General features: G+C 32.2%; 1 protein-coding gene and 1 long non-coding RNA gene across 8 annotated transcripts in view; both read right to left on the bottom strand.

The window, feature by feature from the left end:
• Nucleotides 1–917: 917 nt before the first annotated feature.
• LOC111638865 lies at nt 918–1,921 on the bottom strand. Its single transcript, XR_002758965.1, has 2 exons — nt 1,778–1,921; nt 918–1,686 (listed from the first exon to the last, which is right to left on the bottom strand). It is a non-coding gene; the product is annotated as an uncharacterized LOC111638865 (long non-coding RNA).
• Nucleotides 1,922–11,710: 9,789 nt separating this feature from the next.
• LOC111638862 (metalloproteinase inhibitor 3-like) overlaps nt 11,711–23,728 on the bottom strand; it is a 24,923-nt gene continuing 12,905 nt past the window's right edge. The window contains exons 1-7 of one of the 7 annotated variants that reach the window (XM_023384626.1): nt 20,410–20,476; nt 20,141–20,289; nt 18,289–18,441; nt 16,815–16,897; nt 16,216–16,321; nt 12,573–12,694; nt 11,711–12,479 (exon numbers count right to left, since the gene is read on the bottom strand). In XM_023384626.1, coding sequence (XP_023240394.1) covers nt 12,270–12,479; nt 12,573–12,694; nt 16,216–16,321; nt 16,815–16,897; nt 18,289–18,441; nt 20,141–20,222 — 756 coding nt within the window. In that variant the 5' untranslated portion in view covers nt 20,223–20,289; nt 20,410–20,476 and the 3' untranslated portion in view covers nt 11,711–12,269. Of the gene's footprint in view, nt 12,480–12,572; nt 12,695–16,215; nt 16,322–16,814; nt 16,898–18,288; nt 18,442–19,065; nt 19,156–19,705; nt 19,726–19,782; nt 20,053–20,140; nt 20,290–20,409; nt 20,543–21,488; nt 21,751–23,728 lie in introns of those variants that run through there. The other 6 variants (XM_023384625.1, XM_023384629.1, XM_023384627.1 and 3 more) reach the window with 6 other exon arrangements.

Genomic DNA, 23,728 nt, shown 5'->3' with positions numbered 1-23,728 from the left:
AACAAATTGTTTACATATTACAGTATATTCAAAGATTTGGCACGCTATTATTTCGTACAGATGGCCGGATGGCCGAGCAGTTAGTGGCAGCCTACCGTTTTGAGGGATTCGAGATACAATCTGGACCACCCTAAATAATTTCTAAGGTGATTCGGCCTAGGCCGAATCACCTTAGAAATTATTTAGGGTGGTCCAGATTGTATCTCGAATCCCTCAAAACGGTAGGCTGCCACTAACTGCTCGGCCATCCGGCCATCTGTACGAAATAATAGCGTGCCAAATCTTTGAATATACTGTAATATGTAAACAATTTGTTTTCTTGACAATGTTTTATTAAAAAGCCAATAAGCAGTAGGCCTATAACGATAAAAGAAAAATCAATAAAAATATCTTTTAAAAATATTTATCAATATTTTCAATTAAAAATATATAAACGCACAACGTTATCACTACGGAGAGCCACACACAAAGACCCAAAGTATGAAATTGTGCCCTCGAGCTTTGACTTCAGGATAGACGCCAATGAATAAGCATGGTGTGGCCTCCTCGAAGTCTAGACTCGGCAATATGTAATCATTCGCCTTAGGGCGTTGTGAACGAGAAAATGTCAACTCCACCTTACCACAATTGAAGACCTTTATTTCAGGGATTAGTTTAATGACTTTCAATCGTAAACGCGGAAGATAACATCCAGAAAAACACAAGAGAAATTAAAATCTGCGCATAAAATGTAACTGAATATATAAATTTTAATTAGCGTGCCGAGACTTTGTGACTATTCTGTATATTATAAATTGACTTTCAAAGATTACATTACATGTAGAATAAATGAAACAATTAAGTACTGAATAACTTACTGTATTTGGTATTGATAAATTATATTTGAAGGCAATAATTTTTTCGATAAAAAATTTATATAAATTACATTTGTACGTTTTTATTGGTCCATCAACTACACTTGAATACTAGTGTAGACCTAATTACAAAACTATACGCGTTGGAGACCAGTATACAGGTTCTTCACAAACACAATTTAAATACTACAATGAATACATACATTTAAACATATTTCTAATTTACAAAAGAACGCGATGAACCAGGGTGCATTTATATCAAAATTGACATTTAAAAATATTGGCAATTAATCACCGCAGACATAATTTATCAGAACGTGTCATAAAATACATAATGCCTACTTTATCAGCAGAAATTTGAAAAACATAATATATATTTTAATGTAAATTCTGATGGATAAATTTATATTTTTTTTTGGCCGATCTACATTTAAAAATCGTGTTTTCACTCTCCTAATCTACGATGTCATAAAATTGTACTCTTAAAATATTTTAAATGATAAACTTCGAGAGAGAGAGTTTCGTCCTACTACTGAGACTCGAGCATAATTCTGCCACCTAGTGGCAAAGCTCATTATGATACCTCCGAAAGAGTATCGACGATGAATCTGTTAAGATAAATTTAAGGTTCTCTGTAGAGAAAATCTCTTTTTTCTTTCATACAGTGACGATAGGCTCTGCTTTTCAACCAAACACATTCTTTCATGTGATGAGAGGAAGGTGCGCAGATAGAATATAAATTTTGACAGTCATATTTTACGCTTTTCCAAGTTTCCCAATAACACTGTGGCCTGACTGTGGTGTTATTGTTGTGTATATAATTCTTCGTTATCTGAAAGTAAATAATAATAGTAATTAATATACCGTTTTTTTTATCATGAAAATTAAAGATTTCAGTTGTGTTATGTAAATGTAATACTTACTTTACAATGGCATGCTTGTTGGTAAAGTCTGCGGAAACCTTTTTTCTGCTTTGCTGTCAGTGACGACCATTCTTTAACAAAATTGCAAATACCTACCCAAACTTTTTCTCCGGAAACTCGACCTGAAAATCAAAATGGGCGATTTCAGATAAATTTTCTTTGTTGTAAAAACGGTAACATGAAAAAAATTCGATACAAAATTTCTAAATTTAAATATTGAAATCAATTAAAATATTCACGTTTGATAATTCTACTTGAATGTGTTTTTATAGATAATCATATGTACAAATCAAATTATATATGTGAATATATGTGTTATTTTTCAAAGATCTGATTTTAATTTATTGACTTTTGTGCCAACCGGTGGCCGACTGGATAAAACCACTTAACACTGATTGTTGGCAGTGGGCACACCTGGCCAATTCGCTGGCCACGAATGTTTTCCGGGCTTTCTTCACGTTTGTAACACCTAAATATGGGCCAGTTTTCTATAGAAAGTCATCCTGAGGGTCATTCCCTCGGCAGATCACCAACGTGTCGTATTGATGTATAATGAAGCATCAGGAATAGATGTGTCCGTAAAATTACTTTTGTAGATAAACCTAATAGTCTTATATACATATTGATTTACTTATCTGTATTTAACCTTCTATCATAAATATTCTTTAAGTATTCGTTTTAATTTTTACTTTCCCTGGCTGTTACATATAACAGAGGAAAAGTATGGGGGTCGGTCAAGAGTGACCTCCCTCCCAAGATTTAAAAATTTTTGGACTCAGGCGACCTTGAAATGCAAAAAATCGAGGGGAGGTAATTTCTGTATGTATGAATGTTAGTGTGTGTATGTGTGGGGGGGCACGATTTTGTTCACCGTCTTTGAAGTTTAATAACTCCCGTGCTTTTTGAAGAAAATTTCTGAAATTTTATAAGGAGGTTTGTGTATTAGGGGATTGATGCTATTAAATTTTGGTGGTTAAAGATAAAGGGAGTGGCGAGATAAAAGGGGTCGTGTTTCGCATTTTGAGTGAGATCGGACTTAATGAAGATTTTACTAGTTATTAGCATTTACAAATGTTTATAAAAATCATCTCTGCCCTCAAAATTAAACTTTTTACCATTTACAATAATTAATAATATAAGTTTTTAAAAAAAAATAAAATCTCGTAACAGAGTTCCACGCACAATTTTAACTTTATTGCCGGGAAAGTTACGCAACTCGTTGCTGGACCTTTTTTAAATAATTAATCTATGAGATCTAAATCTTCATAAAATTGCCTACCTTTTAAACAGACATCCTAATTTTAGCTTATATAAATAAAATTTATGTGTATTATTTAATAAATATGCATAAATTCCATTCACTCAAAGCTAATAATCTAATTATAAGACTTTGCGACGATGTTATATAATTTGTAGTCTTTTATTAATCCGAAAGATAATCTATGAGATCTAAATCTTCATAAAATTGCCTACCTTTTAAACAGACATCCTAATTTTAGCTTATATAAATAAAATTTATGTGTATTATTTAATAAATATGCATAAATTCCATTCACTCAAAGCTAATAATCTAATTATAAGACTTTGCGACGATGTTATATAATTTGTAGTCTTTTATTAATCCGAAAGATAATGTTTTAAAAATAAATCTATACGTAAATGCCAAAAATAATTTCCAAAAATAGTGCCACTTATATAATTGCATTGTTGTAAGCTCAAAGTCTACTTTTACAAAAGTCGCACGATGCAATAGTAGAAGTTACGTTACGTGACGATTTTCACGAACAACAATTTTTAGTTTTAATTTAATATAAAAGGAATTCAACTTGACGTTACGCGGAATCATTGAGATCCAATTACATTATCAGATGTCATTCAGAACGGAAGTACTTCTTTACTCTGCGAGTTATCTAGTTATGGTAGTACCTCGATTATATAGTAATAACCCTATCTCGACTTTTCTAAAAATAAAATTTTACAAGAATAGTTTCGTGAATCGCTGAATGAAGGATGAGAACGATGACCCGATAAACTCTTACGTAAACTCGCCTGGATCGGATTCGAACCCGGTTCCTTCAAGATGCAACAATCTAATTGAACGAAAGTTCTGCATAAGGATGTGTTATACCAATAATGAGTGAATAAAACCACTTATTACTGGTCGTGGGTTCGCTCCTGACCAAAGCTGGTCACGCAGGGTTTTCCTGGCATTTTAATAAATGTCTTTAGATTTGGAAGCTTTAGAAATTAGAAAATATGGCGAATTAATTTTCTTAAATTGTAAAAATAAGAATTTTTTATGGGAAACTTAAATAATTTATCTGTAAATAATTCAATCTAAAGATACTGTCATACAAATTATGATGAATGTATGGCTCAAAATACTGTTTTTCTACGTGAATTTTAGTTTCTTTGATAGATATGTAGTTTACTATTCGTTACATCGCGGATGTTGTTTGTAAATTAAGGAATCATCTCAAATAATAATTTTTTTACTTATTAAATACGTGAAATTTATTATATAAAATCTAAGCATCTACTACGGCCAATTCAACATTATTAATAGGAAAAATCTCAAGTCCTTTCCTACCATACAAGAGCAAATTGATCCAAAATAACCAATGAAAATACTGGCAAGGATTAGAATGCTGATTGGGAAAGTATCAGGAAATATATTTTAGAATTTATAGGATATTTTGCCACTTTTTTTCCTAATAAAATTTAAAGTTAATCGTGAAAAAATATTTAAAAAATTTTATTAAGTNGCAAGGAGAAAACCCGGAAAACTCCAAGCAGCCAGCCTGTCCGACCGTGGCGCGAACCCACGAAGAACCTCCCAGTCTTTAGGGTCTGGTCACCACTACGATGAGCGGCAACGGAGACCACTCGCCCAAATTGTACATAGTCTCTTGTTTATAGCGAAGAAACATTTAATTAAGCCCGTAACAAGCTATTTTATGCAAGGTTTTCGGAAAATTTGAAAAACGGAAAACGAACCGAAAATATAACAAGAACAAAGAGAAATGGAAAAAACAAAAACGAACGGAGATCGACCGTAAATTATCTACTGTAATGGATTATGCAGTTGATATTTCAATTGTTTTAATTGTTTTCTAAATCTTTTCCAATATTACTGTTATGCGCACTCGACTTAAGTACATTACTAATCTAAATATATAAAATTACTTGTCCTGACTGACTGACTTAGTCACTGATTCATCATCGCCTAGAGCAAACCGCTGAACCTAAAGAGGTGAAATTTGGTACACAGTTAGGGTACGTCATGGGAATGCACACTAAGAAGGGATTTTTCGAAATTCCCCAGCGGGGGGAGAGGGAGAGCATTAAAACTTAACAGGAAAAACGGCTTCAACTGTACTATTTTAGATGCGATTTGTTGTTTTCAGCTACGTTTAGTCTTCATTGAGTACTTATGTGTATTAAATTGATAAAATTTCAGATATTGTTATAAATATTTATATATACAGTATTTAGATTTTTTAACCAAATGTTCGAACCGTTTTTAATTCGAATTTGTTATTGCATATTGGTTCGATTATAGAACGATTGTAAACGTTCCAGAAAATTGATCAAATTGAAAATAGTTCGTTTGATTCTCGGCAATTCTCATCATTCTCAGCGGTAGATGTTATATAACAATTACTATGGTTGTTGAAATACTGAATATAAATGGGGTTTGCTTGCAAAACCTCCGCGAACAAAGTCGCGGGTAACAGCTAGTAAATTAATAGATTAATCAGATTCGTATTTGTCGGAATTCAAGCTTTCAAACTACTAAAATAATTTTAAATAATTTTCATTCGTATTCCCTATAATATTTTTTATTCACCATAAACACTTGCCATCAGAGGCGCTTCGATATTAGTATTATTTCGAAAACATTAAAAGTGTTCAGCATGTAATAGTAAACACAGAAAATAACACACCTTAATTTGTGCAGCAACAAATTAAGGTGTGTTATTTTCTGTGTTTATTAATTCGAAAATTATTTTAATTAACTCGTTTCTTTTATCTTTTCAATGATTATCGATGACCTTTCATTGCTTTTTATTTAAAAAATAACATGTTTTTTGGATTGATATTAATTTACCAGGTGAATTATGAAATGAAGGCTCATTTTAGGAATTTTAAAGCAGAATTGTAATTTAGTATGTTGCTAATCTTAGTGATTTCTCCTGTAACTAATTAGTCAATTCAATAATTTACTAATTATTTGAACCGTTAATAAATTTAATTAGTTGACCGTTACACAATGCATTTGTGTGCATTGTAACGAAGCAGGTTTACGTTTTACACCACTCGTATTGTAAATGTTAACTGTATGATACTGTATTGTAATTTACAGCACGCGTGGTATAAAACGTAAACCTATTGTCAGTATAATGCATACAAATGCGATTAAGTGCTTTAGAACGCATTGGTAAAGAGAAATATAAGAAAAAAATTTGTGATGAATTAGTTGTTAGAAAAAGTATGGTAAATAATTGGCAATGCGACGTTTCCTACAAAAATAGAAGCCAAAGAAATTGAAATTTGAATCCAGAACAGCCATGTGATAAAGACTTGCAGACCGACACGTAACCACTATGTCAATCACCCTTACAAACGTATTTGCTCCAGAACATATAAATCGAACGTAATTTAAAATTGACTCCTCAAAATTGTTTATCATCAATTTTTGATTGTTACGTGTAACTTTAATTCACATAAACTTTTATTGTAAAAATGAAGAATTCAAAACTTGGATTGTGATTTCATTGCCTTTCCTTGTAAGATAGATAAAAATAATATCATCTTTCTGAACATGTTTTATAGTAAATTACATATAGGATTGTTAAAACTAGTGTTTATATAAATACTGTACGTAATAAAATAGTAATAAAATACTTATAAGCTCCGTGGCTACCTCCTACAAAATTTAACCAATCAGAACCACAAACCGTTCCTTTCTCTGGACGTTTGTCCATATTAGATGCTAATGGTTTGAAGCAGCTTGCGTTAGTACATTACATAAATTGAATAAATTGAGTAAATGTTTAATATCGTTTAAAAATATGTAAGAGTTTTCATTTACATACTGAAATAGTATAGTATTTTATATTTTTCTGATTAACCGGCCAGGGGTTCAGTCACGTAAGGGCCAGTTAAGAGGGCGCCTACTGTATATACGAATGAAACAAATTTTGCCAGCACAATTTTATTGTGAAATAAAATTTTTGAATTTTTCTAATACTGTAGTTATAAGTCACACAAATGCGTCAGTTTATTACAAGATGTATCAGGTATGTTCTATGCGCACATTTACGACTACAGTAGATCGGATCGGAATTCTCGTCCCAAAAATCCAGTTGCATCTACGTTGGACTGTGCTCTAGTCATTTTTAAATAACTGTTTTTTTAATGAAACCGAATTTAATCTGATCGGGCAGTATGAACGTTTGCGGTTTGTTATAGTAAAATATATATATATATATATATAGCAAGCGTTGTAGTTAGCGAGCAAAGTGTGCAGCATGCAATGTTAACCAGGCAAGACTTGCAAGATCAAATTCTAACGCCAACAATACGAATGATTTTAATACATCCGAAATAAAATGTTTTGCAAATGCACCAAACTCCCGATTATTCGTGCTAATAAAGTGTGATTTTTCACGCGTATTTTAACAATAAATTCCGGGATAATCGGGAGTTTAGTATATTCACATTATTAAATAAACAATTTCGTCATTTGTAATTCTTTTATTGCTGTCTCTACACGTCTTTTCTATACCGATACTTCACTCATTCATTTGGATAATTACTTTCTTTCAAATTGTCTAGGTGTGTTTTCTGTTTTGTTTATTGACGTTTCAACGAAATTATATGTAATAACAATATTGAATATTATACAGTTGATTTCTGGCTGTTTTATCACGTTTGTTACTATATCTGCATACAGTTTTAGTTTAATTCGGTATTTGTATAGCTTATATAGTATATACAGATGCCAATGCATCACTGAAAATAGAACGATGTTAAAAAAAACAGGGAAAAAAGACAAATTACACATCCTCTCCCCTTTCCACTGTGTTAAATAGACGTTAGTGCTTACTTCTATATAAAGCAATGTATTCCATCAAAACCGCAATAGCCACGCGTCAAGAAAACCGCTAACGAGTACATTCGATGAGTCATCTTATAAATTTCTTGCATCCTATAAATACTTACCGACAAAACTTCAAGTATGAAAAGCAATTCCGGAAGAGCGCATCCAGAGGCGGATTTACAGGTTTAGAGATCCTACATGGGACCGAATTTTGGGGTCTTCTTTTTATCTGTACTGTATTACGAAGCTAGCACGCAGTGAAATAATATATCATCGATTTACCTGAAGAGCTGGCACGCAAAACAAATTATATTCAATTTTTTAAAAAAATTGCGTTTTTGCTATGGCGTTATTCTTTACTACGCGTAACACTTTCTAAAGCAGTGTATGGCCAAAACAAGTAATATCCCTATTGCTTACAGCATTGTCCACATTGTCATTTCTTGTTATTGCTAAATTCAAGTGGCCAATAGCATTGCTCCATATTCAAACAAAGCATGTGCAGGAGACAGTCATGGCCGTATTGCATCATAAGTGAAGATTTAAAGACTTTCTGTCGAATATACCTACCGTTTTGGGGACCCGGGATCGAATTCAGACGGATCGAAAAACATCAGGAAATTTTCGGGGGACTATCCATTCTGATAAGTCCGGCAGTCAGATTATCCCTCAACATCCGGCTTCCCATTTTTGGCCTGGTCGAACCTACAGGGTGGAGAGAGTTTTTTAAAAAAATGATAATGTATTGGCGTTTCGGCATAAAATTTTCGCCTACAAAAGAAAATTACAACAGAAAAATTTTGTTATTACTATATGTTTCGTCGGCTCGAATTCAAGAAATGAAATGCGTTGTTTTCTACAGACAGGTCGTAAAAAATCAGCAAAAAGCCAGGATTGTGATAACTGTGAGAAACGAAGAGAATTGCAACAGCATACTGGAAAGGTGGTGTCCCTATCGTAACAACGTGTTAGTACCCAACAAGCCTTCCACCCCCACTTCCTGGATTATAGAAAATCATAGAAAATAAGAAAAACGAAGATGTCGTCAGATTGCTGGAATTGAAATTTACAGATAAATGGAATGATGATCCAACTTTGAAATTTATGCCAATTTGAAGTGTGGCGATCATAATGACGTGGAAGATGATTATTCGGAATGTAACTGTTCCGAGAATGAACCAGTTTGTGTAACTTTTTAAATGGCTTTGCGAAACAAAGTTTTAAGATTTCGGATCAAAAATTCCACTTTTGAGATTGATAAGACAGCAAGAAGTCATTGTGATAATTTTACGAAGGTGAAGAAAACCCGTTGGTGAGGGGATAAACCCACGACCAACTACCATTGTTCAGTGGTTTTATTCACTCGGCCACTGATGGGTCTTTTCAATATGATTTTACCATATTATGGCATGAAAAAGTCGTCGTTGCTTTAAAATGAGTTAAATCTATTGTTACTCAACAAAAATTATATTTCATTTACCATGCAAAATAAGTTAAATCTAAACGAAACTATTACTGTTAAAAACTTAAGAGCAAAACAACATTAAAATAAAATTAATTGCATAAATCCTAACATCCCATTCTCCTTTGTCCACAAATTGAAAAGCTTGCACTTAAGCGTCTGTTAAAAATTTCGCTTTTATTCAAATTAGCCAAAAATGGATATACAGTAACTTATTTTGTATGCCGGCTCTTCAATTAACTTATAAAGAAGTGAAGAACGTAAAGTTTATATACATTGCATTACTTGTCAGCTTAAAGTGCAGTATAACTTTAAAGCAATGGCTCACAAACATCTTTTGGCCGCGTATCCTTTCAGTGTTTGATGTGATGAACGTAATGTTTTGATATTAGGTTTGATTTGACGAGCGAGACAATTTCAATCGTATGTCAGTCTCAACTTTAAGCATATGTCTCTGTTTGGATCTTAAATAAAAGCTACCAATGCAGAAAAGCCTGGCTCGCAAAGGTAGGAAGTTACAAAATGCGTCAGAACTTTCACAGAAAACTTAGCCAATTCAGGATATTCCTTCAGTAACTCAGTCCAAAATTGCAACAGACTTTCTCGGTAAAATGACTTTTTGACATTACTGTGTGATGAAATATCAAGCAGTTGTTCCTGCTGGATAATTGGCAGTCCCGGAACAAAATGAAATTGATTCCGTGCCCATCAGTGAGGATCAAAGAATAATTCAAGGAATTAGTGGGGAAAATGCAGTTGCTAGTCGAACATTCCCAAGAACTGTGTTACATCAGCTTTCACATTTGAGCAGTGGCATAGCGAACATAACTGGCGCCCTGGGCACGACGCTTTATTGGCGCCTCCCTCCCCCTCCAGAAACACATAGTTTATCTTAGAGACCATTTGTGCGCCCCTCTGCGAGTGGCGCCCGGTGCATGATACAATCCCTTGCACAACCCTCGCTACGCCACTGCATTTGAGTCAATAGTGACACAAGCTGAACAATGATGAGAAGCACTAATTATTCTACTTTCAATGAGTAATTCGCCTAGAAATTCAATTTTTTTTTATCATAGATTTAATTTTTGTTATGTGTGTTGAATACAGTAGTAGAACTACCTCGAAAGTCTAAATTTAATTCATTAAGGCGAGAAAAAATATCTGCCAAATAGGCAACCCTTTGGATCCAAATTGAGTCTAGAAGACAATTGCCCAACCCAAAAGGATGCTCTCAAAAACAAAACAAGTTCATCAAGTAACTGCAACATATATATCAATATTTTACCAGAATCAGCAGTCTTCTGTGTGCAACAGCAGCGTTACATGCTCTCTATCCATTTCGTTGCAGGATTTTCACCTATTTCTATACGTTTCGGGATAATATTAACTGTATATAAAATGGTATATAACGGAGAATTTGCAAAATAACTAGTATGAAGTAATTTTTTACCCTTTTCGCCCTGAAAGCACGAGAGGACATTCTTAGCAAGCGCATTGTAGGCTCGGTCAGACTCACAATAGGGCAGCCGGAAGGTCACGGACAGGATCAGACATATAGACTTATCCTGACGGACCACCCTAAATAATTTCTAAGGTGATTCGGCCTAGGCCGAATCACCTTAGAAATTATTTAGGGTGGTCCAGATTGTATCCCGAATCCCTCAAAACGGTAGGCTGCCACTAACTGCTCGGCCATCCGGCCATCTGTACGAAATAATAGCGTGCCAAATCTTTGAATATACTGTAATATGTAAACAATTTGTTTTCTTGACAATGTTTTATTAAAAAGCCAATAAGCAGTAGGCCTATAACGATAAAAGAAAAATCAATAAAAATATCTTTTAAAAATATTTATCAATATTTTCAATTAAAAATATATAAACGCACAACGTTATCACTACGGAGAGCCACACACAAAGACCCAAAGTATGAAATTGTGCCCTCGAGCTTTGACTTCAGGATAGACGCCAATGAATAAGCATGGTGTGGCCTCCTCGAAGTCTAGACTCGGCAATATGTAATCATTCGCCTTAGGGCGTTGTGAACGAGAAAATGTCAACTCCACCTTACCACAATTGAAGACCTTTATTTCAGGGATTAGTTTAATGACTTTCAATCGTAAACGCGGAAGATAACATCCAGAAAAACACAAGAGAAATTAAAATCTGCGCATAAAATGTAACTGAATATATAAATTTTAATTAGCGTGCCGAGACTTTGTGACTATTCTGTATATTATAAATTGACTTTCAAAGATTACATTACATGTAGAATAAATGAAACAATTAAGTACTGAATAACTTACTGTATTTGGTATTGATAAATTATATTTGAAGGCAATAATTTTTTCGATAAAAAATTTATATAAATTACATTTGTACGTTTTTATTGGTCCATCAACTACACTTGAATACTAGTGTAGACCTAATTACAAAACTATACGCGTTGGAGACCAGTATACAGGTTCTTCACAAACACAATTTAAATACTACAATGAATACATACATTTAAACATATTTCTAATTTACAAAAGAACGCGATGAACCAGGGTGCATTTATATCAAAATTGACATTTAAAAATATTGGCAATTAATCACCGCAGACATAATTTATCAGAACGTGTCATAAAATACATAATGCCTACTTTATCAGCAGAAATTTGAAAAACATAATATATATTTTAATGTAAATTCTGATGGATAAATTTATATTTTTTTTTGGCCGATCTACATTTAAAAATCGTGTTTTCACTCTCCTAATCTACGATGTCATAAAATTGTACTCTTAAAATATTTTAAATGATAAACTTCGAGAGAGAGAGTTTCGTCCTACTACTGAGACTCGAGCATAATTCTGCCACCTAGTGGCAAAGCTCATTATGATACCTCCGAAAGAGTATCGACGATGAATCTGTTAAGATAAATTTAAGGTTCTCTGTAGAGAAAATCTCTTTTTTCTTTCATACAGTGACGATAGGCTCTGCTTTTCAACCAAACACATTCTTTCATGTGATGAGAGGAAGGTGCGCAGATAGAATATAAATTTTGACAGTCATATTTTACGCTTTTCCAAGTTTCCCAATAACACTGTGGCCTGACTGTGGTGTTATTGTTGTGTATATAATTCTTCGTTATCTGAAAGTAAATAATAATAGTAATTAATATACCGTTTTTTTTTTATCATGAAAATTAAAGATTTCAGTTGTGTTATGTAAATGTAATACTTACTTTACAATGGCATGCTTGTTGGTAAAGTCTGCGGAAACCTTTTTTCTGCTTTGCTGTCAGTGACGACCATTCTTTAACAAAATTGCAAATACCTACCCAAACTTTTTCTCCGGAAACTCGACCTGAAAATCAAAATGGGCGATTTCAGATAAATTTTCTTTGTTGTAAAAACGGTAACATGAAAAAAATTCGATACAAAATTCCTAAATTTAAATATTGAAATCAATTAAAATATTCACGTTTGATAATTCTACTTGAATGTGTTTTTATAGATAATCATATGTACAAATCAAATTATATATGTGAATATATGTGTTATTTTTCAAAGATCTGATTTTAATTTATTGACTTTTGTGCCAACCGGTGGCCGACTGGATAAAACCACTTAACACTGATTGTTGGCAGTGGGCACACCTGGCCAATTCGCTGGCCACGAATGTTTTCCGGGCTTTCTTCACGTTTGTAACACCTAAATATGGGCCAGTTTTCTATAGAAAGTCATCCTGAGGGTCATTCCCTCGGCAGATCACCAACGTGTCGTATTGATGTATAATGAAGCATCAGGAATAGATGTGTCCGTAAAATTACTTTTGTAGATAAACCTAATAGTCTTATATACATATTGATTTACTTATCTGTATTTAACCTTCTATCATAAATATTCTTTAAGTATTCGTTTTAATTTTTACTTTCCCTGGCTGTTACATATAACAGAGGAAAAGTATGGGGGTCGGTCAAGAGTGACCTCCCTCCCAAGATTTAAAAATTTTTGGACTCAGGCGACCTTGAAATGCAAAAAATCGAGGGGAGGTAATTTCTGTATGTATGAATGTTAGTGTGTGTATGTGTGGGGGGGCACGATTTTGTTCACCGTCTTTGAAGTTTAATAACTCCCGTGCTTTTTGAAGAAAATTTCTGAAATTTTATAAGGAGGTTTGTGTATTAGGGGATTGATGCTATTAAATTTTGGTGGTTAAAGATAAAGGGAGTGGCGAGATAAAAGGGGTCGTGTTTCGCATTTTGAGTGAGATCGGACTTAATGAAGATTTTACTAGTTATTAGCATTTACAAATGTTTATAAAAATCATCTCTGCCCTCAAAATTAAACTTTTTACCATTTACAATAATTAATAATATAAGTTTTTAAAAAAAAATAAAATCTCGTAACAGAGTTCCACGCACAATTTTAACTTTATTGCCGGGAAAGTTACGCAACTCGTTGCTGGACCTTTTTTAAATAATTAATCTATGAGATCTAAATCTTCATAAAATTGCCTACCTTTTAAACAGACATCCTAATTTTAGCTTATATAAATAAAATTTATGTGTATTATTTAATAAATATGCATAAATTCCATTCACTCAAAGCTAATAATCTAATTATAAGACTTTGCGACGATGTTATATAATTTGTAGTCTTTTATTAATCCGAAAGATAATGTTTTAAAAATAAATCTATACGTAAATGCCAAAAATAATTTCCAAAAATAGTGCCACTTATATAATTGCATTGTTGTAAGCTCAAAGTCTACTTTTACAAAAGTCGCACGATGCAATAGTAGAAGTTACGTTACGTGACGATTTTCACGAACAACAATTTTTAGTTTTAATTTAATATAAAAGGAATTCAACTTGACGTTACGCGGAATCATTGAGATCCAATTACATTATCAGATGTCATTCAGAACGGAAGTACTTCTTTACTCTGCGAGTTATCTAGTTATGGTAGTACCTCGATTATATAGTAATAACCCTATCTCGACTTTTCTAAAAATAAAATTTTACAAGAATAGTTTCGTGAATCGCTGAATGAAGGATGAGAACGATGACCCGATAAACTCTTACGTAAACTCGCCTGGATCGGATTCGAACCCGGTTCCTTCAAGATGCAACAATCTAATTGAACGAAAGTTCTGCATAAGGATGTGTTATACCAATAATGAGTGAATAAAACCACTTATTACTGGTCGTGGGTTCGCTCCTGACCAAAGCTGGTCACGCAGGGTTTTCCTGGCATTTTAATAAATGTCTTTAGATTTGGAAGCTTTAGAAATTAGAAAATATGGCGAATTAATTTTCTTAAATTGTAAAAATAAGAATTTTTTATGGGAAACTTAAATAATTTATCTGTAAATAATTCAATCTAAAGATACTGTCATACAAATTATGATGAATGTATGGCTCAAAATACTGTTTTTCTACGTGAATTTTAGTTTCTTTGATAGATATGTAGTTTACTATTCGTTACATCGCGGATGTTGTTTGTAAATTAAGGAATCATCTCAAATAATAATTTTTTTACTTATTAAATACGTGAAATTTATTATATAAAATCTAAGCATCTACTACGGCCAATTCAACATTATTAATAGGAAAAATCTCAAGTCCTTTCCTACCATACAAGAGCAAATTGATCCAAAATAACCAATGAAAATACTGGCAAGGATTAGAATGCTGATTGGGAAAGTATCAGGAAATATATTTTAGAATTTATAGGATATTTTGCCACTTTTTTTCCTAATAAAATTTAAAGTTAATCGTGAAAAAATATTTAAAAAATTTTATTAAGTTTTCATGCGAGTGGAGTCTCTGCATATTGTTTCTTTTGTTATTCGTTTCAATCAATCTAATTGAAATATGAAATTTTAATGATTTTCTGGTAATGTAGAACATTAATGTTTCTTTACAAAATTAAAAATTCATGTTTTTATTTTGTAATCGAATTAACTTACAAGAATAATCTAATTAATGCGCTGCAAGACATGAAATATAATTTAAAAGTCTGTATTTGTGTTAAAAATATTATTTTATCAGGAATTTTTCGGTTTTTTTTTAGAAAGAATAAAGCTGAATTTTTAAAAAATTATTATTATACGCCTTTTCAATTTTAATAGAAAATGACCTTCTGTATAAACTCAATGAATATGAACAGTTTCTATTGACATTCAAATAATTGAATAAGCCAAATACGCATTTTTCTATGCTATAACAAAAAGTAAATATTTAATTTCGATTTTCTTTGGTTATTCGATCTTCGAATATTCAAAGAAATAATGATTTATTTCTTTGATTATTCTAATTTTTAATTAATGATGTAAAAAATTTGAAAAGTAAGAATAAGTTTGGTAAAACACATTGCACTTGAGCAAATATGAAGCAAAAATGGCGTGTTTAAGAGAAAAAATAAAGCAAATATTTCTGTTTCTTCATTAAACTAGTACAGTTTTGCATATATTCATAGTATTATATAAATGGCATTATACACACGTTTGTACATGAGTAAAGAAACTGTAGATTAATGCAGAGAAATATGGCAAGAACTGTATTACTCGACGTCTAACACAAGGTAATACACAACACCTGTATTACCCTGTGTATTACCTGTAAGGATATAGTTGAAGAATGGATTTAAAGTGCTTACAAATACCCAAAAAGCCTATAATTATGGAGTATGTACACGTTTCGATTAATTTCTGTTATTATATTCCTGTAAAATCTATTTATTATTCGCAATCAGTAACATGAAGTTAAGCTTTTAACTAGGGATTTGACTACGAAATTTTTTTCGCTTCACTTCATAGAATCAAATTTCAACTGGCACCCACTAAAAATGAATTTAATCCGAATTAATCGAATCAATTACCTGTTATTAAATAGCGAGTCGGTCTTAAATTGACTCCACATAAAGACTCCAAATTACTTGTCCAAATTAATCCTTGACTTAGAGCGTGTCGAGCTTTCTCGCTCATCTAGAAGCAAAATAAATTGAAATTAGTTAATATGGCCGAATAAAATGACGATTAAATGAATCCGAAAGTGAATTTGATGAAGAAATAAAGCAGGAAGTTTGATTCCAATACAGAAATGCTATTATTTTGAAAATAAAATACAAAAGTATTAAAATTACATGTAAAAATCTAGAGAATATCCAAGATTTATGCATTTATGTATATTTTTCAAGCAAAATATAAGAATTGACATGAAAAATGTACATATACACATGAAACATAAGGATTTCTAGTTGAATTTACTGATAATTTTGTATGACATGGCATAATTTCTCACTAAAATAATAAGAAACCAGAAATGATCATATGTAGGAATAAAATATAAAATTGTTACACTATAAATATACATTAAACTATATTTTCATCCCTTAAACTTTGATTTATTTGACACATGACTATACATTATTTTTAACTTTCTTAAATGCGAATTTAATTATTTAATTACGAATCTTACCTTAAACTCCTTCTTAATTTTAATATGATAGGATGTTAATGTTCTGTCAGATTTTCCTCTTTGCTTGACTTTTACCAGAGCCACTAAAATGGTTAAAAACATTAAAATTTAATAAAGAATATTTGTATATAATACATCATTTTAATTGTAAACTGATTGTAATTAATTTAAAACGGTAAACATAGTACACGTGTCAAATCAGTAAGGCGAATAATCAATTTTAAACCCTTTCAGTGCTGCAAGTATTTATAATATTAGAATAAAATTTCTTAATTAAACGTTTCCTCAAAAGTCTTTCCTGCATATCTCAACGTACAAGAAAGAAGAGGCCTTTACAGGAAAAAAAACCCCTATCAATCAGGTTTGGCACAGGTCCAAACGGACCATTAATCTAAGGTCACAACTCGAAACCGATCACGCTCGTATTAGAATTTAAAAATGGAATAACCAACCGCGTGTGGTTTTATGTCGATACTTCTTAATTAAATCAAAAACAAAATGGAAGAGATCAGTTAAATATGTTTCGAGTATTGGTGTAATTACATACGATCGAAGGGGTTAAATATATGATTAGAGTTTCCGGTGAGATAAGCAATACGTAAATTAATTCGTTAGTGAAGGATGCGCACCGACGTCACACTATGCAGAAGCCATTCATTTTTAAACAATTGCCGAGAAACCGTACGTTGAAAGGAAGCAGAAAACTAGCCAATTATAGCCGATATGTTTTCGTATTGCGTCACAATTATTTTAATTGTATTTTTACATCCCTTATAAAGCGTCTAGTCGAATTACGTCGAGAAGAACTACACCCCCTCAATCAATTATTAACATATGAGAATGTGACTCAAATGGCATTAGTGCGTGGCAAGGACTAGGAAAAAAGAAAAAAGAAAAAAAAAAGAAGAAGAAGAAAATGCGTGTTTTCGTTCTTGAAACGAGTGGTACGTTACGCAACGAAGCTTTGCATGAACTCACGTCTCGATAAACCCTTTGGGTGTTTTTGTAAACTTTCAATATTTAGCTTTCAAGTGATACCCTCACGTACGTCATCGTAATAATAACAGTTTTATCAAGGACTTTCCTTCTACCTCGAGTTATCGACTTGTTCACTTACGTCTTATCTTACTCGCGTTGGCGACATGAAGCAGTAACGTCACACACGTGGCTTTCGTCTCATCTTGGAAAACGTCATTTATAAACATTTCTTACGGCCGCAGTCGGATAAGAATGTTAAGTACATTAAGAGAATCATAAAATTTGTCCTTGTGTATTCCTAACAGCTGTATAAGGGGATTACTTTCATTTCCAATCGACTGAATACTCCTTATTTATCGTCTGGGGGTTAGTTTAAATAAAGCCTTAGACATCTGGAGGCTGCTAGAGATTTTGAGTCAACAAATTCATTCATTCACAGACTTTCAAGACGTAAGAATTTATAAATTCATTTTAAAAATAAATTAATAATACTCACCGAAATCTGAATCACAATAATGATCTTGGGGATGTTGGTACATACAGGAACACGCATTGGCAACGTTGACAATCAGACAAACGATTAAAAATATTCTGAAAATCCAAACCAGGCAGGTACTAGCTTTGTTCATGGTTATTATTCTTCTCGAATCTGAAATTCAAAATGGAACATCTGTAAGTTATCGAGAATTTTAAACTTTATCTGGTAGGAAGAAGTAACAACAATAAAGATGTAACGGTTTAGTCAGTAGACGGGTGAATTATAGCCTTATACATTAAACATGTCACCATATAGAAGAGAAAAAAAAATGGCGAAAAGACGCCCTCTGATTAACATGACAATCATATAAAGTGCCGTAATTGTTATCATTTTAACATCCTGCTTCTCTTTGAGTCAATAACATGTTATTTTGATATTTGTGCAGCAATCATTTCGTAATTATCACATTAAGGACCCTCCAAAAATAATATTTTGATCTCCAAAAAAAAAAAATAAAACTTGCACGCTTTAAAAAACACCGCGCAAACTACATTACTTATTATAACACAGAAAAAAACTTGTTTACTATAAATAAAATCCTTTCAACGGAGCGGAAAAATTGTGTAGATATAATAAAATGTTAATCTTATCTATATTTATCGAGTTCCGAACAAACTCTGCCACATTCCTAGACGTAAAAACACTAAAATAAAAGGTGAAAAAGGTTAAGGAATGACGAGGGAAGGCACGCATAAGTAATACGAAGCGTAACAATATACTGTATATTTACTTAACCCAAAATACTCAACGCGCGGATCAATGTTAAATCGAATCCTGTGGCAAATTCCAAACAGGGGGTAAAAGTTTTGGAACCAAACAAAACGACTCATCACTTCATAAGGAAAGCGGACAAACGTGACCTCACGACCGGAAGTGATCTCATAAGGAGGAAGAGATTGATGATTTTTTTTCCTCGTTGCCGCAAAATAATACGATAAATATTAGAAATTTACGATATCGATCGTATATTTATTATTTACAGAAATTTTAATATAGAAAATAGAAAATAAAAAATAATAAAAATGGAAGTTAGCTCCACCCTTTAAAGGTGTGACACGACCTAAAGTAATGACGACTTCCTCGATGACCTAAAAACGACGCCGACCTCTATAATAAAGGCATAAAAAATGATTTCGTTATGGTAATCGCCATTTTCAGAATAAGAAAATTACTCTTTAAATTAGAAACAAGCCATAATTACATCGAATGCGATGAGATAATTATCCAAATAATTTTTAAAGCGCTTCATCATTTTCGATGATCGTGATTAGAAAATTAAAAAAAAAATTAAACTTAAAAATTTCAAATTAAAAAATATATATATGACCAAAGCAAAATTATTATTATTATTATTATTATTCTACAAAATAACTACCCATAATTCCAATGGAAGTGAGAAGAGGAGAGTTCGACCCGACAATTCGGAATGCTCAGACTGTTTCTAATGCTTACCCGTGTTAAGATCCATAATTACAGGACAGACATACGAGAATCGAGCGAAGAGTTTTGTAATCGAGCCACACAGCAATAGACACTCGTTAGTTTCTTGAACTGGGAGATTATGTAAGGGAACTGGCCACGCCGGTGGGACTACAGGCAACGCCCGTGACCTTGTGTGCTGTTTGGATCATGTGACCCGATCCAGATGTCGTCGGCGAAATCACCACACACACACACACACACACACACGTTTTTAATATTTAAGGCATACGCTATCCAAAACAATCCTACGCGACTCGACGTCCCGTGTTCGGTAAGGAGAAGCCAAACACACGTACACACAGGAAAAAAATAATGGACTACACTACACCTCCGCTTGTGTTCACCAAGCCATTCTCAACCATTGTAAAAATTGAAGCCAGCATCAATAAGAAAGCAGGAAATTCCTCCATTTTATTGCAGTCGAAGTAAATGACACTTCAATCGTGGTTGCCTCTTCCCGCAGGAAAACGTCATCTCCTAAATAACAACCATCTCAATTATCTTTAGACGATGTCCTATATAGAAGACACGAAAAAATAGGGAAGAAGAAGAAGGGTAGGAAAAAAAAATGGAAAAGAAAAAAAAACAAGACCAAACCTGTATCGGTGCGGGATTAACAATAAAACTACAGAATGGCTCTGTACTTGTTTCTTTAACGACAGCCAACAGCTCAATGCTGGAGTGCGATGCTTCGTCACCTAGCAACGGTTTTTAGCACGTGCAGTCTCCGCGATGACGTCACGAGTCCGAGAGGAACAGAAAGAGAAAGAGAGAGAGAGAGAGAGATATGCTTCCATTGAATGTATCCAAGTGGGGGTTGCTGGCAATATGTGTCCTTCGTCCCCACATGTATACTCCTAACTACGTTAAGAAATTCAGGATATTTCCCCCTCCAGTAAATATTTGTGGAGCAATAAAATTAGATTCTTCAAACAGAAAAAACACGCTAAAAGATTTTTTTTTTAGTTTAGAAAAATCAATAACACGTTTTCTAGTCGTTCGAGTTCCCGGACGTAATCAACTATTTGGGAAAAGGATGTGTTGAATGAGTCCACTAAACGTTTATCGCAGAAGTACAAATGGTGTAATGTTACCATACGTTACTGACCTTGGTACATCGGTTTATTCCAAACTACTGATACGTCAATTAGGTTATAATGTTAGTCAATTTCTATCCTATTGCGGTGATCTTGTTTTTTTTTTTTATTTTAATTTCTAACCTAATTTTATAAATGCAGCCACACACTCGATATATCAGATTAAATTAAAAGCCTATTATATTTTATCATAATTTAACTTTAATATTTAGAGATTTTTTATTTAGTTTAGCAGATTTACGCATTTTTGTATTATTATTTATAAGATATATTCGGTTTAAAGATGATTTGTAATTTGGCAAAAAAGGTAGGACTTAGCCAGAATTAGCTACGGGAATCCAAAACCTTAACCCTTATATTTAAAGACTCGACGTATTGCTCCTCAAAAATTTAAAAAAAAGTTAAAATTTATAAATAATACATTAAAAATTTTATAAATATTTTGTTAAGAGATTTCGTTTCTAATTCGGAAAATGACGTTACTCTTCGCTACATGACTTCCATTTAACACCATTAACCTTCCTAAATAATGCTGTATCTCGTATAAACTTTCGAAAGAAGCAAAAGTAATGAACTTACCTCCACCAAATCTATGCAGCAAATGATCGTAGAGCCCTCCAAGTTTTGTTATAATTCCGCGCGTTACGCAATTACACCCACTGACGTATCCATTTTTCCTCTCGATTTTACTCATCGCGTATGATTCACAGAAGAACATCGTATTAAATGTTATTTTAGATAACATTAACTAGCGGAGGTTGAATGTCTTAAAACTGATAAATTGTTAATTCTTGATAAACGTATGCGACATGACCAATGACGCGCGGAATGTAAGTGAATGAACGAGCATGATTTACACCGAGAAAAGAAGTATGTGATACCCCATTATGCAATCCTGTATTGTAAGTCAATACTACATTATTCAACGTTTTCGCTGTCCCAGTTTAAATATCAAAGATTTGCTTATATTAAAATACGTCTAAAGGAAAAAATATATATAAAATCTCTACATTTTTTCCATCTCCCAATTTTAATAATTTGAATATTTATAAGAACTTTAAAACAATACCTAACTGTAAATTATCTGAAGCATTCAAAAAATCTAATTAAGTACTTTTAACTGGATTATTTTTCATTTTATATTTAGTAATAACAATATAAAAACACTATATAAGCCGTAAATTATTACAGTAAAACCTGTGTAAAGCGGAAACCTGTTTAAACGGACAAAATTCTTGAAACGGTGCGATTTTGTGTTAGAAAGAAAACCCTATTCAGAACGGAAACCTGCCAAAATATTCGGTGTCGTGCGATTCCGGTTTACGCAGATTTTACTGTATAAAAAAAAAATATTAATTAAAATAAATAAATTTTTATTGTATCGAAATGTATAGTGACCGAAACAAGTTTGGGTATATTAAATAGAGCAATTTCACAGTTGTGAGAGAAAATATCGGAACAGGTTTCACACTCTTAACATTAAAGCTGTGAACCAGGATGTGAAATTTCAAGGGTGGAAACTTGTGGCCTGGCCTATATCTACTATTAATAGCCACAACATCGACTCCCCCGTGTATCAGACTCGACAACCTCCTACGCTTTCCACAGCACGTGCTAAGCGATTCACCTTTAACCCATCGACTTAAGCATCTGTACCGTGTCAATGGATACCGTCAGTGTAAACATAGCTACCGAAAAACCTAAACGGAACTGATAATAAAAGAAAAATCTTCGGTTTTTAAATAGATAAATAATGACGCGCGTAAACACACTTCTTTAAAACTACTTATCTTCTCCGTATTTTTTTTTCTTTTAAATTTGGAATTTGAAATTATAAAACTGCCGTGTTGTGAAATTCGAATATTTATAATTCACTAGATTATGAATGATAAATTTCTTAATATATAAACTAATAAATTATCTAAGTGATAACTGAATGATTTCAATAGTTTTATTAATTTCGACGAAACAAAGAACTACTCAGGCCATAGAAAACACTTTCGTAATCTTATCAAATTAAAGTCAATGTGAGAAATTTAAATGTTAGACAGGGAGGAGAACTTTCGGTTTCAGTTCTGGTTTAATAATTATATATTTTGTATATTTAAAAAAAAAATACATAATTTTAAATTTATAACTATTGAGACAATTATAAGTTTTATAGCAATTTAGTTTCATTAGTTAACATTTATAATTATATGTATATTTTTCTGTTCTTGTATACAGGAATCACATGAAAAATTTAGGAAATTTATAAAATTAAATGTTAGCTTTCGAGTATAAAGAATATTTTTATATTATTATTAATTATTTACATTTAATACGCAATAATAATGGTATATATATAGGTCTATATATACACCATTATTATTATATGTATAGGCCTATATATAGGCTATATATATATATTAATTATTAATAATGATATAAACGAGAATCAGCATTAATAAATGTAAAATTTATCTACGCTTTTTTGCTAATTTCATGATTTGAAATGTGGTTTAAAATAATTAAAAATTATATATTTTGTTTATATTTCAAGAATAAGCTTTTCAATATTCTTCCGATTTTCATTTTTATATTAGTAAAATGAAAATCGAAAGAAGATTGAAACGTTTATTATTTAAAAAACAGTGATTTAAAGATATAAAATATTTATCAGATTAGAAAAAAATCCCTAGTTTCGTTTCCTGAAATGTAAACAAAATATAAAATTTTCAGGAAAATGTATTATTTTATTTTATTATTTTATTTATTATTATTTTATTTTCAGGAAAATTTAATTATTTTAAACCACATTTCAAATCATAAAATTTGCA

Source organism: Centruroides sculpturatus, unplaced genomic scaffold, assembly GCF_000671375.1.
Source record: "Centruroides sculpturatus isolate CEXI.00-Female unplaced genomic scaffold, Cexi_2.0 scaffold1276, whole genome shotgun sequence".
In the NCBI taxonomy this organism is placed as follows: domain Eukaryota; kingdom Metazoa; phylum Arthropoda; class Arachnida; order Scorpiones; family Buthidae; genus Centruroides; species Centruroides sculpturatus.
The sequence above is the reverse complement of the archived record's forward strand: the minus strand, read 5'-3'. Positions and strand labels throughout refer to the sequence as shown.